The sequence below is a fragment of the Lagopus leucura genome, unplaced genomic scaffold (genome assembly GCF_019238085.1).
Source record: "Lagopus leucura isolate 7727_CA_CO unplaced genomic scaffold, USGS_WTPT01 Super-Scaffold_73, whole genome shotgun sequence".
In the NCBI taxonomy this organism is placed as follows: domain Eukaryota; kingdom Metazoa; phylum Chordata; class Aves; order Galliformes; family Phasianidae; genus Lagopus; species Lagopus leucura.
This window is the reverse complement of record NW_024962252.1, coordinates 22,256,819-22,275,148: the sequence shown is the minus strand read 5'-3', so window position 1 is coordinate 22,275,148 and position 18,330 is coordinate 22,256,819. Positions and strand designations below refer to the sequence as shown.

General features: G+C 38.1%; 1 protein-coding gene across 1 annotated transcript in view; it reads right to left on the bottom strand.

Moving 5' to 3' along the window:
• Nucleotides 1–18,330, bottom strand: part of RIMS1 (regulating synaptic membrane exocytosis 1) — a 184,833-nt gene that overhangs the window by 148,823 nt on the left and 17,680 nt on the right. The window contains exons 2-3 of the mRNA XM_042879863.1: nt 8,198–8,541; nt 5,717–6,585 (exon numbers count right to left, since the gene is read on the bottom strand). Of these exons, the coding sequence (XP_042735797.1) occupies nt 5,717–6,585; nt 8,198–8,538 (1,210 nt within the window). The 5' untranslated portion in view covers nt 8,539–8,541. The remainder of the gene's footprint in view (nt 1–5,716; nt 6,586–8,197; nt 8,542–18,330) is intronic.

The window sequence follows — 18,330 nt, the reverse complement described above, 5'->3', positions numbered from 1 at the left end:
AGCCTTCTTACAGAAAACTAGCAAAAATGCTTTACCAGGAGAATTCAGTCACGTATCTGCTGCAACACTGCCAGTTACATGGCTATGTATCTCAGTGAAGCATGGGGACCTTTTTTTCCAGTTATGTTCAGCTTGTTTCATTTGCATATGCATGCATGCACTTTACTTAATTGCAAGTACACAGAACAGATTTCTCACTGTGCAACACTAATTTAACAAGCACTTACTTATAATGGCTATGGAGTTATACGTAATTTCAGCTACTCAAAAGTACAGAGCACTAATTGTACTGAATAGTTTAACACCGATCAAAATTCTGAAACTAGAGCTAGATTGGAGTTTCATTAAAATCCAAATCAGATGCAGATTTGCAGAACGTAAATTGGAACTAACTTTTAAGAACTAGTAATCTCCATAGCAAGAGTATTTTACTTGAAGTTAAAGCTCAGTCACAGATTTAAACAAATTCCACTCATTTTAAAACTTCATGCCCAACTCTCCCAGTGAACAGATGTAAAAATACACCAGCAGATGTTACAGTAGGACTTGACTTGCCTACATTACAGATTTAAAATACCTACGTGAAAATACTCAGCTAAGAACATATAAAACCAGCCTCCTCTTCTCTGCAGCCTTTCTGTGATTGACGCTTTTTTCAGCCCATTTATACACCCTGTCGCATGCCCTACTTTGGATGCCAGCATTATAGAAGAAGAAACTGGTGGGGCAAGGATTGGATTTCTGCCTCCTTCCTCCAGGAGCACCCCCAGCACAAAGCCCTACTGCGGACTTCACAAGGTTGCGAGTAACACAAAGTGAGCTTTACTTAGGTTCCTTCCAGTTTGCCATCAACACCTAATTATGAAGCATATTTTCAAGCCTCAACCATGTGAACAAAATGCACATTTAAGCAAACAGGAAAAAATGACTATGCAAAATGTGAAAGCATTACACCTATTTACATTAAAGCACATGAGCAGTTTTCAGCATCTCCTCAGAAGTTGAAAACATCTGTTGTAACTACAGTGGGATAAAAAGTTAAGCACAAACTTGTCAGCACACAAATCAATTAGTTTAGAAATAAGAACTTACGTAGAACTTTAGAAGAATAGGGTTTTCATTCAATTTGCACCAAATCTGATTAGAACTCTGCACGGATGACATTAGGCAGAAGATGTTCTGTTTTAAAATTAGGTCTGGATTGCATTTGTAAGTGCCTGGTTTATACGATCCCAATAAGTCTACACAGAGAGTATAAATGCAGTTTATGCTTCCTAAGAGGACTCCTTTTGCCTTCCTAGGTTGGTGTTACATATAATGCTCAACTATTATGGATTTAAGAATAAGAATTCCTACAGCCTGTATTAATAATAAAATAAAAATGATTAACAGCAAACACTAATAATGTCTTCTAAAGGGTGAAGTATTTTTTAAAAGGAAATCTTAGATAACAGTTTTGGACACTGCTAAACAGTTCACAGAATCTCAGGTTGGAAGGGATCTCAAGAGATATCGTGTCCAATCTCCCTGCCAAAGCAGGTACCCTACAGTGGGTCACACAAATAAATAGGCATCCAGTTGGGTCTTGAATATTTCCATAGAAGGTGGAAAGGTGCACAGCCTCTCTGAGCAATCCTTACCCATAAACTTTTTCCTCATGCTTGTATGAAACATCCTGTGTTCAAGTTATAGGCTATTACTCCTCCTATTGCTGTGCACCACTAAGAAGCCTCATCCATTTGCCTCCCACCTCCCTTGAGATATTTAAGAACATTGATCAGATCCCCTCTCAGCACTGGTTTCCCTAGGCTCCAGCCTTCTATTATCTTGATGGCCCTCCATTGGACTACTTCTAGGAGATCCCTGTCTTTTTTAAACCGGGGAGCTCAGATCCAGACACAGTACTCCAAATGTGACCTCACCAGGGCAGAGTAGAGGAACATCACCTCCCTTCACCTGCTGGCCACAAACTTTTTGTAATGCACCCAGGATACCATTGACTTTCTTGGCCACAGGGACACACTGTTGGCTCACGGTCAACCTGTTCTCCACCAGGACTCCCAGTCTTTTACCACAGAGTTCCTCTCCAGCAGGTCATCCCCTAACCCATATAATAACCTATGTATGTGGTTATTCCTCCCCAGGGGCAACACTCTACACTTGCTCTTGTTAAACCTCATCAGGTCCCTCCCTGCACAACTCTCCAATCTGTCCTGGTCTTGTTGAATGGTAGCGAAGCCTTCATCAGCCAATGAAAAATAGAAAAATGCTACATAACTTTTTGAGTCCTCCACCAAAGATATAAAATTGCATTGGATTCTCAAAGGCATTTATTTTCTGGAAAGTAAAGGTAATTTTGAAGTAATCTATATTAAATAATTATGAGTGATGAACTTGTTAAATTACACTTACAGAAGTTTTTTTATGCTCAGAAGACAGACTAATGCAAAGATATTTCATGGAGAATTAAGGTACTTGGATAAAAACTGTGAAGTCTCCCACATCACATTCAACTCATCTCGACAATGAAAATTAAAACCTCTAGTTAACATGCATCAGGAAATAAATCTCACAGCTGGGTTCCTAAATCATTTCATCTAATACTGTTTGTAAGTTATCTGTTCAGCTTCAACAAAAACAACTATGAACTGTGTTACATATTTGAACCAAATGGCTCGTACTGAAAAAGGAAAAAAAAAAGTCATAGAATCACGGAATCATAGAATAACAGAATGGCTTGAGTTGGAGGGGACTTCAAGAATCATCAGGTTCCGATCCCCTGCCACATGCAGGGTTGCCAGCTGCTAGATTAGGTATTAGATCACATTGCCCAGGGCCCCATCCAGCCTGGCTTTAAACACCTCCAGGGATAGAGCATTCAAATCTCTCCAGGCAACCTGTTCCTGCACCTCACCACTCCCTGTTAAAAACTTCCCAAACAGCTAATCTAAACTTGCCCTCCTTCAGTTTAAAAACCATTCCCTCTTGTCCTATCAGTATATACTCAAGTAAAGATTTCTCTCCTGATTATAAGCTCCTCTTAAATACTGGAAGACCGCAATGAGGTCTTCCCACACCTTTCTCTAATCCAGGCTGAACAAGGACAGCTCCTTCAGCCTGTCTTCATAGGAGAGCTGCTACAGCCCTTGGATTATCCTCATGGCCCTCCTCTGGACCCAGAACAGCTCCACATCTTTCCTATGCTGGGGGCCTCAGACCTGGATGCAGTACTCCAGATGGGGCCTCATAAGGGCAGACTAGATGCAGACAATCACCTCCCTCACCCTGCTGGCCACTCCTCTTCTGATGAAGCCCAGGATACCATTGGCCTTCCAGACTGCAAGTGCACACTGCTGGCTCATGCTAACTTTTTTATTAACCAGGACCCCATGTCCTTCTCAGCAGGATTAGTCTCATGAAGCTCTTCTCCCAGTTCGTATCCTTATCTGGGATTGCCTTGACCCAAGTGCAAAAACTTGCACTTTGTTGAACATCATTAGGCATCATTAGGTTCAGAAGGGCCCACTTTTCAAGTTTATCAAGTTCCCTGTAAGATTTAGCTAATTTGGCTGTTGCCAAAAACAAAAACAACAACAACAACAACAAAAAGTAATAGCTCTCTAATAGTTGCTGTATCTAAGAGTCTAGACGGCTACAAGCAGTTTGTGTAGTGGATTTATTGGTAAGGTTTAACAAAGTTCAAAATTTATGTGGAATAGTTCTATCACTCTAAATCCATTTATATTATATTATTTTGGCACCAGATTTCTGACAGAGTTGGTGAATTAGAGGAGAGGATGAAGTCCAGACCCTTCAGGGCTTACAAACTAAAGAGCTACAACTAAGGACCTATGTAGTAACTCTCACACATTACCAGCAAAGCACTAATGGAATGGTGGACGAAATTGTGCTTTCATTATGCTGTTAAATCACAGGGGATGGGTTTCTGATCACAGTTATAATAGCGGTATTTTTTCATCATTTTGAGTCCTCTTAATAACTACTGAAGAATATATTTTTTTTTCACTTTAATATATGAAAAGATTTCTAAAAGGTTTTCTTAGTTAGTAAGAATGTCCTGCCTTTCCATCTGTCCTCAGAAAATACTGCAGGTTATTTCAAGAACTGATGAAAAATTAATTCTAAAAATAATTGGACAAAAAAGCAAATAAGCAAACAAAAAACATAAGAGCTTTACATCATGCCTAATAAATGTAAAGATACCCTTCTGGTATTAATGTATTGCATAGACATACACTCACACAAACGGATCTCTGAGGTCCCCAGTTCAAATCCCTTTGCTTCAAGTGGAGTCAACTAGAGCAAACTAGAATAGGTTGCTCAAGGCCTTCTACATTTAGGCTTTGAGTAACTTGAAGGATTCAAACTCCACAACATTTCCAAACACCCTTCACATGCAAAAAGAGTTGTTGTTTTTTTTCTTTTCTTTTGCTTTCTTTAGATTTTATTCTTTTTTCTTTCTGTTTTGTTTTTTTTTTTTAATATGTAAGTGGACCAAGACTTCATGGGCAGGTTCACTGCCTCTTCTCCTTAAAAATGAGCAGAACAACAAGCCTCCCTATTTTGAATGGGAAAGTTTATACTTATAGTTAAACAAACAGTTATTCAGATGGGGTGGAAAACAGATGTCTTCTAATATGCGTACAGGGATGTCAGGAGACTACAACATCAGATAAAGACAGACAGACAGATTAGCATATCTGAATCAAAGACATGCCAGGATATAAAAGGGAATGCAGATATGCCATTGGCATTTTGAGTATGAACACCTGCAGAAACCTTTCAAGTTACAAACACAGATAGTTAAAGAGCCAGCTACTGCTTCCAGAGAGATACAGAAAGTATTCAGCTCCATATAATGCCACTTCAAGACAAGCTGCTGTTACAAACCAGACAGTAATCTATCACAGCCTTTCCTGGTGATCCTAATTTTATCTACTCACCATTCATAAATTCGATTAACCTCTTTAGCAAGAAGAAAGGCTTTGCTTACAAGTATGCAGTGGACTACACCAAATCCTCACTGCTAAGGATTACCAGCAACACAAAGTCAAACTGAAGTAACAGAACATAGGCAAACTTGTAAACTTCAGATCAAAATCATCTAGACAATAGGTTAGGTACTTCTCTTTCCTGTATAAAATTCTCTGTGCTGTATAGTCTACCACTGTTAACAGTAAACTAAAAGATCTTTGATATTTTAAAAAAGTCTTCAAATGTCTCATATGTTAAAACTGAGGGGTATAAGTAAGGTTATGACACTTTACAACATTCTCAGATTGTTACAGAACTCATTTTCAACTTCAATTCATTCAAAGAAAATTATTCTGCAGAGAGGCAAAAGGACAAAGCAACGACCAACTGTACAAATGTCATCAACAGAATAAACTAGAACTGTTAAACTGTAACCGTTCTTGTCAAAGAGGGAAGAAAATTAGCAGTCATCAGTTCATACTACTTTGTAACAACCTCATCTAAAAATGCAAAAGGAAACATTGCAAACCAAATGTAAACAAGTATAAGAAACTTCTCAGCTGAAAAAAAAAAACAAAAACAGGAAGGGGAGAAACAAAGGTGTATGTTCAAAAATGAGGCAAAAGAGAGAGTAAAATACAGCTGTTGGTTTTTGGTTTGTTCTTTTTTTTTTTTTCCCCAAAACCATGGCCATGTGCATAATATAGATAAAGGTCCTTACCTTTTTCACTGACACTTTCACTTTCTATCTCCACATCTTCACAGCTAGTATATTCTGGTGTTGATGCCCCTTCTTCCTCTGAGCTACTAACTGACATCTGCCTTTTCTTTCCGCCTCTTTTTGCTCTATGAGGCTTTGGAGGGGATGGCCGCACTGATTCCGACTGGTCAGAGCTAAGGGAATCATTCCTTAGCATGGTCTCCATTTTCTCCCGCTTTGCTTTTCGCATGAGAATAGCAGAGCTAGGATCAAGGCGGCTCTGTTTTTTAAAGGTATCGTGGTTCTTGTATTCTACGTGCTCTATGGGAACTGGACTATGCCTGGGAGTTGGTGGACTATGATTAGTTAATTGTTTAGAAACAGAAATTCTTACATCACCTGTTCTGTCTATAGAGTACGACCTCTGAGTTTCCACAAGAGATTTTCTGTCCTGAGTTCCCTGTAATTGTGAGCGTTTTCCTAAGTTATTCTCAGGTACCTCCGCTTCCTCCATTTCTGTGTGTGGCAAAGCTACATCACTGTGTCTTCTCTCATGCCGTGCTTTAGAAACCTTGGCATGCATGCGCATTTGCTGTTCCTCAGGATGTGGTTTAACAGGGTATCTTGCCAGATTGGGGTCACTCCTGTACCGAGTATGATATTCATCTTCCTTCCTTTGTTTTTCATCATCAGGCACTTTGCCTTCCTCAAGTTTTTCTGGCAAGTCGGGATAGTCTTGTGACTTCCCTTTTTCCAGTCTTCTATTTTCATGCCTTTCTTTACGTTCCCTATCACCTGCTGGTCCTTCTTTTTGAAGTGAGGCTTTTGGCACACGCTTACGCTCACCCTTTACAACTTTGCCATTCTGGTCTGAAACCAACGTCTTCTTCCTACAATGAAAAAGGAATACGGTAATTTGAAAAAATTAATGCACAAATGAATACTTGCATAAAATACTGCAATACACATACAGTGATATTCCAATATACAGCACCAAACCAAAGCCAATAGGACTGATTTTGTGGCACTGAGCCTTCCTTTCCTCTTTCCTTCCACATCGATACATTTTCGGATTACGTATCATAGATTTTCCACATATGTACTCTATGGGACAGTCAAAGATGCATATGATCCAAGTTAAGACCCTGTCCCCTTTTTTCCTCCATTGTCTTCATGAGCTGTTGGCAATATGCTGGCTCATCACTAGTGTTCCCCATTCAAAAGCATTGGACTTCCTTTGAAAGTCTCAGTAAAAAGTAGAGGACACTGTTATTGCATTATTGATACAGACATCTCATTTTTGGATAGCAAAGCAGAAACAGAAATCCTTTTGATGCATTAAAAGTGTCCTTCAACTGCATGATGACTACTCTGTGGCCCTTCTCAACTTTGGGGAAGAAAGAGTGAAAAGAATCAGAGGAAGGCATCAGGTATTGGTTGCTATTATTACCTATGCATAATCCTAACTGGAGTTTTGCTCCTGTTAAATTAGCACTGACCTTAACCACACAATAGGTTACTAGCCATCCTTGCTCATTCATTTTTCAGCTCAAAAAGCCATGGAAAGAATGATGAATTTTTTTATTCAAGGGAGAATCTACCACAGTATAATCTTATTTTGTTGCCACAGGGCCCCTCCTCATTTGCTCCATCATCTGGCAGTCAGCAGCCAAAAGAGCAGCAAATGATTCATCACATTATCCTCCCTTCATTTGACATTCTTCGCCCAGTTCATTATAACCAGTGCAGATCAGGAATTTATTCATTTAGCCACTTAAAATATAGAATCATAGAATCATTTGGGTTGCAAGGGACCTTTGAAAAGGCCATCTGGTCCTACTCCCCTGCAGTGAACAGGGACACCTACAGCTACATCAGGTAGCCCCGAGCCCTGTCCAGCCTGGCCTTTGATTCCAGGGAAGGGGCATCCACCACCTCTCTGGACAACCTGTTCCAATGTCTCACCACCCTTATTGTATAAAAACCATTTTCCTTATATCCAATCTAAATCTTCTCTCTTTTAGTTTGAAACCATTTCCCCTTGTCCTGTTACAACAGACCCCTGATGAAGAGTCTGTGTCCCTTTTTCTTATACCCCCCTTTAAAATATATAATAGTTTTTCTTGCTGGCTTCAGTTTTTCATACAATTTACTTTGACTTCAAGATGGTGCAATCATTGTTCTTCATGAATGTTCAATATTCAATATTAAAAGTGTATGTCAAAATATGCTTTAAAAAAACCACTTATTTACTTTCTCTCCTCCCCTCCACTTCTGTTGCTCAAAAAAAAAAAAAAAAACCCCCCCCCCCCAAAAAAAAAAAAACACCACAACACACTTCAGATGATGTATTTTCTTATGTACACTTAATCCTTTCCTGGTAAGTGATTCAATTCATCCCTGCATGGCTCTAGACTCACATACAGACCAGCCAAAAGCCCTGTGTAACGCTGTGGCACTAGTATTATAACTGCGAGGTTCTGCGAATGCAGAACGCCTTACCTCTCTCTTGGAGGCTCACTTCTAGACCTTGATGAAACTTGCTTTTGCTCCAGGCCCATAGCTGGCTGCGATACTTCAGCTCCTTTCCTCTGATCGGATTGAACAGTGGAAGGAGAGATCTCCTGTGATGAGGCAGCTGCTGTGCTTAAAGGAGTCTGTGATCTTGACCTCTCTTGAAGCCTGGCTTTCTTTTCTCTCGGTGCATCAGAGCTTGCACCAGTTGCCGTATCACTCAGTGTTCCATCCTGGCTGGGTGATGGCTGTGGTCCACTTCCAAAAAACCACGCTCCGGATTTTGTTAAGATTTCTTGTTGCTTTCGACATAAATTGCATACCCACATAACCTAGTTAAAGACAACAAGAAGAGTCAGTGCAGCTATCCCTCAGACCCAGGAGCACATGCTCACTCTGTCATGGTCAGCTACGGCCTCCCATTTCCTCTAAACTGATGAGGTTTGTGCTCATGCCAGTGCTCAAACATGCTTCTCCAAGCGCTACCTGCACTGGCCAGAGCCAGGCATCCTACAGGCACATGCTCTGCAAGCTTCTCCAAAATATGCTGTCAATATATGCCAGTATAGCAACCCTCCTCAGCCCAGCCCCAGCTCCCTCAATTCAAAGTGACTGTATGCTGGCTGTGGTGAGGTCCACCAGGCTGGGCAAAACCTGGAACTGGTTGACAGAGCTCTGCCCAGTTGCTCGTCCAGCCACTGCCACAGAAACTGACACAGAATTTCCCTTTAATTTTTCTTTGTACCACATAATATTATTCCATAAATAAACTCAACATTTACTGCATGTACATTTAGCTACGTCCACAACAGCTACTTACCAGAAATGTAAGGAAGGACCTATATAAAACCTACTAATAGAGAACTCAATGCACCAACAGCATCATATTTTGTACTACTTCAAAAGGACCAAAAACCATCTCTCTGATTTACAGTGATAAATCATAAGCAAACAAACAAAGACCTGACAATCACAATTAAGCTGGATTCATCAGTGGTGCTGCATAGGATTTTTGCTTAAGTTTCAGACACAGAGGTAATCAGAGCACATACAATAAAGCAAGACTGGACATTTCAGGTCTACACACTACAGAACACAATCTTAAATGCAAGAACGAATCACCAGCAAAAAAATAAAAGATTCTTGAGCAGAATGAAGTGTGGGATTTTCATTTTTTTTTAATAGATGGGACAAAGACAAAAAGAGCTTTTGAAGTAGAAAAACAAACACAAAATGCATACAGAATACAAGAGGTAGGAATTTTTTCAGAAATAAAGATAGAGATGAAAGGAAAGTAAGGTTGAAAACTAAAGAGGAAAATGGAAAAAAAAAACCTGAGTTGAATGTGGAAAGAAGTAAAGGAATGAGTAAAGCTGAAGTAAGAGGGTAAGAAGGATAACAGAAGTTTGCAATGAAAAACGTTTAAATTATCTTGTGTCAACATATGGATGATACAACTGCGGTAAAATGATACAACAGTAAGAATGAAAAAGAATAGAAAATTAATCATTACGGGGATTATTTATACATATATTTATGTATAAATATATATATAAATATATTATACATACATATTTATATTATTATACAGGGAGGAAACTGCAACAGGACAAAGCTCTGGCAGCAAGCTCTTATTCTCTAGCTCGGAAGGAAGCACATGCCTTCTATGGTAAAATCAAAATTTTAGACATTTAACACATATAAGATAACGGAGATTTATTTATAAAACACCCTAGAACAGACTGTTCTAAACTATTTGTTTAGGTGTGAAGAATACATTACAACTTCCAACACCATTTCTCTACTGTTTGACCAAACCACACTGAGAAGACTCAGACTTTTCCCTGCATCTGGACCATTACATTTCTTCTATGTAGGAAGGATAGTAAAATACTAATTTAAAAACTTCAATTAATTAAAAAGAAAAAAGTAAAGAAAGAAAAAAAAAAAAAGCTACAATTATTCCAGCAAAAAAAATACATCTTACGTCAAAAATGGATAGATAACTCTCAGTAGGACAAGAGGAGTAGCAAATTCATCAAAACAAATACTGGCCCTTGAAGACAAAACACCCTCATTCCAAAATATTCTATTTCCTTAATCTAGAACGCATCTCAAAACAGCAATTCTGGTTATCAAACTGTATTAGCAGAATAGATTTCAGTCTGATATTATTATTATAGGTATTCAAAATACCAGCAAGGCTAAAAGGAAGAAGAATTTTCACACGCAGAAATGCCGTTATAGGCTCTGAAAAAACTGTTACCTCATTAAACAGCAAGTGTGTGCATGCACACACATTCATGTGTAAAATTTATGTTGGTGCTATAAACTCAAGCCATTAATAAAAAATATGGCATGGCCTACATATCACTGACTCAGAAGGAAAGTTGAAAAAGACTTATGAAAAATTTAACAAAGCGAAGCTTGTTTAAAGGAATGGTAAGGAATACTAATATCGAATTGAAATATTCTTATTTTCTTTCATGTGGATGCAAGTATGCACCAGTACTTTAAAGGAGTAACAGACTTCATTTACAATTTAATGTATTTTATCATTTAAAATATGTATAAAATCATGTAATAAACATCAAAAATTATCATTAATTTACATAATCACTTTGATATTTTAATTAGTTTTACAAAACTACTATAAAATCCAAACAAATAGGAACTGCCAATGCGCAAATAGATACAAATAAAAACAGAATACAAAAAGAAATACTAGACATCTAAGTACAAAGAAAGCATTTTCTCATGTCTTTAAATAGCACAATTTAGACACAAAATACAAACCCATCACCACAGACTGCACACACAGAATATCGGCATTATACTCACAAGAAGCTACACTACCATCCCTCTTCAGGATTCTCTTTAGGACTTAACAAATGCTACATTTGCCTTGAGATATATTCAGACCAAAAGAAAAAATAAAAGAGCTTTTCTTTAAAATGAAAAATAATAATAATAATAAAAACACAAAAACTTGAGGTGCTATAACAGTTTCAGTGATAAAACCGTATACATAAAACCATTTTTAGAAATAAAAACTGTATATTGAAAAACATTTTTAGAGAAGTATGTGGAGCAAGCAATTTAGCAGCATGCAGGAATTATATCCTGATTGAATATACTGGGATGTGATCCAAACTAATCTAAACGAAAGCAAGTCTGTGTAATAACTTATCTTAACAATCCACAGATGTTAGGCAACCAAACAAATGCTCTGATGAAGGATTACAGTTCTCTAATGTAGCTTCTGGGCCTCCATGCAATGCATCAGTAAAATGAAGGGTGTTAGATTATCTATTTTCCTCTGGCCTGTCACGTCAAAAGTAGTTTGCTTACTTTTTTCTGGATGGTGAGCTCTGATGCAGCACTATAGTGAGTCAATCAAGACATGTATAGAGGGTTTTTTTTTGTTTTTTTATTTTTGTTGTTGTTATTGGGTTTGTGGCTGGTTTATAAACACACAGCTGCACACAAAGCTATTTAAGTGAACCAAGAAAGGGGTGCTCCTCATCCAAACAGTTCATGTGCACAGCTCAGGAAAATGTTCATTTGCACTGCACAGCAAAGGGATCTACTGCTTTACTGCTACACAACAAACAACGTGGCACATACAGAACTCAGCAGAGGTGGGTCAATTCCCACACAGATTCACGTCAAAAACTTCACAGGCTGCGTGAAAACATGCTAGTGGGATTCCATGCTTGCCTTCAAGTGGAATATGGGTTATTTCATTCACAGAAAAAAATATTCCTCAAACTTACTCTTACAGGTACTGGTGATCCACAATGAGTAGGAACAGTATTCCTGTACTAACACAACATGAAATTCCAACTTGAAAGAGCCCATAGTAAACAATATATACAACCATGCACACAGAGAAAAAGAGCATTTTCAATTATGAAAATAAGAACACTTCTTTATGATTAAATATTTTAAAACTATATTTTAGAGTGAAGAAAAAGGCTTTTTCTTTCATATTCTAATTTGTAGTCTTCATTCCAAACATGCACTAGAAAGGAAACAAATCTTATACCAAATCTGTGCGCCTCCAAACTCACACTGAAGTTGCTGTGAACTCCCCAAAATTCTTTACCCAAGCCCAGACACTTATGAGGCTTCATTGTGAGTACAATCCTTCACCCTTTACGAGTTCAGAAATGGCAAACTCACAATTTCACAAACACCCATACATCCTGCTTCATCTACACACAAGAAATTAGGTATAATTAGGTGCATTAATATAGCAGGCCACAAGGCATGCTATACTGAACCTTCATGCTATCAGAATTATTTCCCTTTTGAAAGATGTCTACATAATGCCTTTTCTGTTTATTGTGTTTATTTTGTTTGTGTCTCTTTAGCCACCTTCTTCTATATACCTCTAGAAGACACTAGTTGTTTCAAGCAGATCTAATTAGGCAGACCCTTTTCTCTGCTACAGACTCCATTAACTTCAGCAGAACTGTGCCACCATCCTACACCATTGCTTTAAAGTCAGAGGGAAGGAATGCTATCAATTTTTATCTCATGATACTTTCCATTCATACAAGTGAGTTAAACTACATAACACTTCATTTTTCTCAGGTTATAGAAAAGAAGCAGCAAACAAACCAGTAAGAAGCACTGCATTCATCTCCTACTACATCAAATTGAATCCTGTAATAAAACAGTAGCTAAAGGGTTGTAACTCCTACACTCCATGAAAACATAAAGAAATGAAACTGAAAGTCTATTTCAATGCTTACATTCAGAAGTCCAAACTCTAAATAAGCAAACAATTGTATCTTTCTAATGAGAATGTGCTTGTGAAACCAAGCATTCATTAAATAAATTTTTCAAAATTATGTGGGCAGCTGATTACATCCAATGTCTCTCAATCACCAAAATTGAAGGTTTTCTCACCATTTTTCCCCTCACTTGCTCTTCTTTCTCCCTATCCCAGTTTGTCCTCTCCCTTCCTTGCTTCCATCTTCACCATATCACACAATCCACTGCATCTTCTCCTTTGACTGTCAGGTCAAAATAACTAGCTGAACTTAAAAACATAGTAGAAATTAATCTGCATTTTTTTAGCTGGGTTAATTTTTTGTCTCAGCGATCTTTCTCTTGGAGGGATATGATGAGCAATTAAAATAACGTTATCAAAAATTGAGTCAAATGGAAAAAAGATGTTTCTCCAATGCAGTGGCTTACCATCTCTTAGAAAACTACATCTTAAAACATCTCAAGTACCAGCACATTATGCTTACACAAACGTTTCTGAGCACTGAAGCAAAATGACACAAAACAATCTGCACTTATACTAGGATCTTCAAAGCAAGGTGGCTGCACGTTAATTGTCTCCTGGAGATGATCTCCGGAACACTCCAGCTCAAAAACCACCAAGAAAACTTAACTGATGAGGAAGTACTAGCGGGCAGAAGACCAACAGTAAGTCACGTAGCTTTCTGTCCGTTTACCAGCTCAGGAGCAGACCCAGAGTATATCTAATTCGTTAGTGCCAGAAGTAACCTAGGAATCTAGGTCTTGCTCTTGCTGCAGCCTCCCCTCTGGAACAACAGTTCAAGAGGACAATTAATTCTATTTCTTGCCTCTTTGAGCAGGGAGGGGACTGCTTTGCTCACACTGATGCTCATCAGACATAAGGGGCTCAGCCATTTCAGGACCATATTTCACCATATTAGCACTCCCTGTTCTTCCACTCTGCGCAGAGCAGACTTGCTTCATAAACTAGGATTTCTGCTAGATATTTTTATCCCAACTTTCCAAGAAAATGAGGCAGCTTATGCCAACAGCTGATTGGTTTCTTCCCCCTTTTCTCCTCACACTCCAACACTATTTTACACCAGAGGACAAATGCAATTACATTTTGCATAGGCACAGAAGTTTTCATGAGATTATATTCTCATAAATTTCAAGGAAAAAAAAAAAAGGCACCTTTGTAAATGCCCTGTAAACACCCCAGTGCAATCTTTTATCACCATCACAGAACACACATAGCAATTGCACTTCAAGAGATGCCTGAAAGAAGAGGACCCACTGTTAACGGGACTATTTGTCATCTTAAAATCTGCAGTGCCACTCAGATATTTGACTTACAGCATCCACGAGGCATGTTTAAAAGCCCACCTCACCAGATTTTCCCACATGTACCAGACGTATCGTTTCACATACTATTTCTGCTCACATTTCACAGTTAACTGAAAAGTTAACTTTACAAATCAATCCTCATGTGTACAATTGAGGATGACAGGAAGATGTCTGTGTTTACATGGAAATGTCTATTGGCATGACAGTTATTTAAGTTCTCATTTTTGTCAATGGATATCTAGTCAGCACAGCCAACAGGATCCAACGAGAACACGCTAACTCTCAAGCAGACATGATGAAATAAAATGAAACATCATGTTTAATCTAGGTTTGCACCACCAGAGACAAGTCAGCATATCCCAACTGGCTGCCACAGACCAATTCAAAGGGCATAAGCCTGCCACTACTGTTACAGCACATCTACCAGCCACGTACATGTGTCGTGTACCACAGGCCATCAAACAGTATCAAATGTGTACTTTTAGGTAACTGAACACTATATGAATCTCAAAAATCATAGTCCTGCCATCCTAAGTTTCTAAATCTACAGTTACAAACTGTCCGTAAAAAGAAACAGAAAATGCACAGTGGAGCAAGAAGTCCAGTTAATAAAAGTCCTTTTTATGTCAGTTCTGTTGATATATCTGCTAGAACAGCATTACTAGTCATCTTAAGATAAAATGAAAATAAAAAACAATCAACTTCCTACACATGCGCTGCTGCCAAAAGCTCTCACATACAGCTGCCAATCCTTCAGAAAGCTTCTGACAACTTCTACAAAGATTAAACATTTCTAGAATAACGCTGCAGTAAACTGATTGCTGGAAGTGATTAATTCAGGCAATATAAAGTTACCATATGAAATATCTCTAAAATAGAACATAGCCAGGACCCAGCCAGTATCACAATGCACTTCTCTGAGAATGCGTTTGGAGTTCAAGTGAGGAAGAAACCATGTTTGCTACTGGAGAAGACAGAGTTTCTGTTTAAAAATCCACACCAATACATTTACAACAACTTGAAATCCCCTCCACCTGCAAATAAGTTTGTTAAAATTGTGATTGCACAGCAAGAGTAGGTCTTGGGCAAATCTATGAAACCTTGGATCCGAACTTCCTCGCAGCAATAGTTTTGAGTTTGATAAAACCGGTTTTATTTCTACCTAAACCGATCAAAAATTTACCAAACTTAGAATCTGACATAATAGGCTACTGCACCAGGAGAAGAGAATGAAGGAATGAAGGAAAGCATGACTCATCCTAACTGGCTAAAAACCAAAGAGGTTCAAGAATTTTTAATCATTTGCACTGTCTTCATCTTGTCGTAAGGATTTCGTTTTTGGAAACAAAGGATAACCCTCAAAAAGCTTAAGTGTTAGACAGTATAATCATTAATCATCCATGGGTCACAATAAGGCTTATACAACTTTTTTTTCTGAAAATCAATAATCTGAAACATCTCAATGGTTTGCTTTCTCCACAGCTCCTGTAGAGGAAAAAACTGATCATCTTTTGCATTTTGGAGTGCTCACTCCTTCTTTATTTTGTCCATACTATCTAATTCCACTTTGGAACTTTTACTTCCTCGGTAACTGAAAAATTCTAAGTACCAACAATAATCATAGCTTCAGAAAGCTTTACGATTTCCTCATAAATGAATCCATACATAAGTTTCTTTATTAAATTTACTGCACTTGTCTGAATTAATGTCAATTTCTTTATTTATTTCTGATAATGCAGTAGCTGTAAATTGCTAGTCATGTTTTTTAGCAATCTTCCCTCATCATATACCATTAGAATACACTAGAAATAATGATCTCACCAATTATTTTCTGCATTTTCCTAACAAGAAAAAAAAAAAAAAAAAACTTTTGCCTAATTACTTGAACATTTGGCTGTCTTGATGAGCCAAAAAAGCATCAACTGCACTCTTATTCACTTCATGGTTTCCATAGTTACAGATATACATGGAACACAGAAAAAAAAAATGTAAAAATGACAGAATTCCAACAAAATAAGGTAAATGGCATGAAACAGCTTACAGCTAGGACTAGTATCAAATTTAAGTTGTCAATCAAAAGGCTCAGAGAACTAACCAGAAGCTTTTCACACTATATATTCACTTCTATTTTTGCAAAGCTTAGTAAAAATAATGCACAAAGCCAGATTATCATTAATAGTGCTTGAGCGCGTATATATTTTCTGCAGAGAGTTGCACTACAATATTATTATTTATACTTCTGTGATTCTCTTCTACACAAACTTTTATAAAAATATTCTTTGACACAAACTGTATTAGAAACAAAGAAGCAAGAGAGAATTTCTGTATCGAATGGAACATATTTTATGACAAAATAATTTGGATATACGTGCAAAAGTAAAGAAATTTTTTAAAAAGTCAAAATGGAAACACAGGTAAACTGCAGAGTAATGTTCCTGGAGTCAATACAGCTCTTGCAAGGAACTCTGAAAGGAACTTGAAAGTGAGTCAACTGATTGAGGTCATAGGTGACTTGATGGGCATAAACTCGATCTTCATTTTGTATTTTCAAGTTCAAAGAAACTTAAACATAATATTATTGACGCCATCCTTGAAGGCATTCAAAACCCAACAGTACATGGCCCTGGCAACCTCATTCTGCTTTTCTGTGAGAAAGAATTTGGACTAGAAGAACTCCAGAGTGCCATTCCAAGACCAACCATTTTGTGATTCTGCGTGAAGCATTGAGAAATTTAAATATTGTCACACTGTGGTTCTGCAACTACATTAACCATTTCTGTGCTTGCAGTACTTCACTACTCGAATGGCTGTGTCTTTTTAGCCTCACAGCATACATAAGTTTCTGCCTTAAACCAAACAGTGCATAAAATCTGAAAATTACTGAGCTGGAAGAGTACTGTAATTGTGCCAGGGTCAATGCAAAGCCCATTGAAGTGAATAAGCCAACTTATTTTCCATATGACAGTCTAAAAAAACAGACATATGACAGTCTATAAACATAGTTACTTTTCTCAGCTATCCAAGAGTTTAAGATTACCACCACCAAATGCTCGTGGAATGACTGAGTACTTGAAGGCTTTCAGCATGAGTTAGTGAGAACCAATTTGTCTTACATTTATCTCATACAAATGGATCTCTAGAGATTTCAAAGGTTGTTTCTTTACTCTGTGTTGAAGGTCTTAACAGCTGAAAGTGCTCCCTCTAGATTCAAGAGTCTCTGTTTAAAACCTGCATTAGAGGTGCCCAGTCTGTGAAATGCATGTCACTACTGAGTTATTCAGAAGAATATATTGGTCTTGACAGGCACTGTGACCTACTGTGGGATGACTAGAAGATCTATTCCGAGCAACTTAGTCTGAAGGGACGCTTCAAGGTAAAGAACAATGGACACAGATGAGCAGAATTTACAGAGACTGCTTGGTTCCACAGGAGGAGACGGTGGGGCTGAGAGTAACAGCTGCACAGACACAATGTGGAAATCAAGGAGCTGTGAGGAACAAGAGGATCATTACTGGCTGTGAAAATAGGGATGAAAAGCAATAGGGGACGGCTGGCAATCAAGAGTATTCCCAGTGGGAATATCTCATGAGCTAGATAGACAAGCAGAGTGACAATTACATTAGGATAAAGATTTTTACAGATGACAGTAACTACACGCCTAGGGAACATAATGCAGCTTATGCAGTGCACACAGACCTGTCAGTTCAAACAAATACCGAAAATCATTCTGTTTGAGAGGAGAAACAGCAAATTTTTGACATACTGCAGGAGAATCCCACTGTAGTGATCTCTGCTGTGCCACTTGACAGAGCTTTCTGTAACCACTTTGACTGCCTATCTACATGCTGCCTGGCAAATAATCAAGGTGGATGACTGCCAGCTTTATTTACCCATAATTTCCCCACTGCTCCCCACCAAATCCCATGCTAGGGAACTCCAACTGACGACATTTGCTTAAAGTTCCCACATCTCCAGTTCCACAAGAAGCCTAAAGTCAGAGTCTTACAATCAGGATA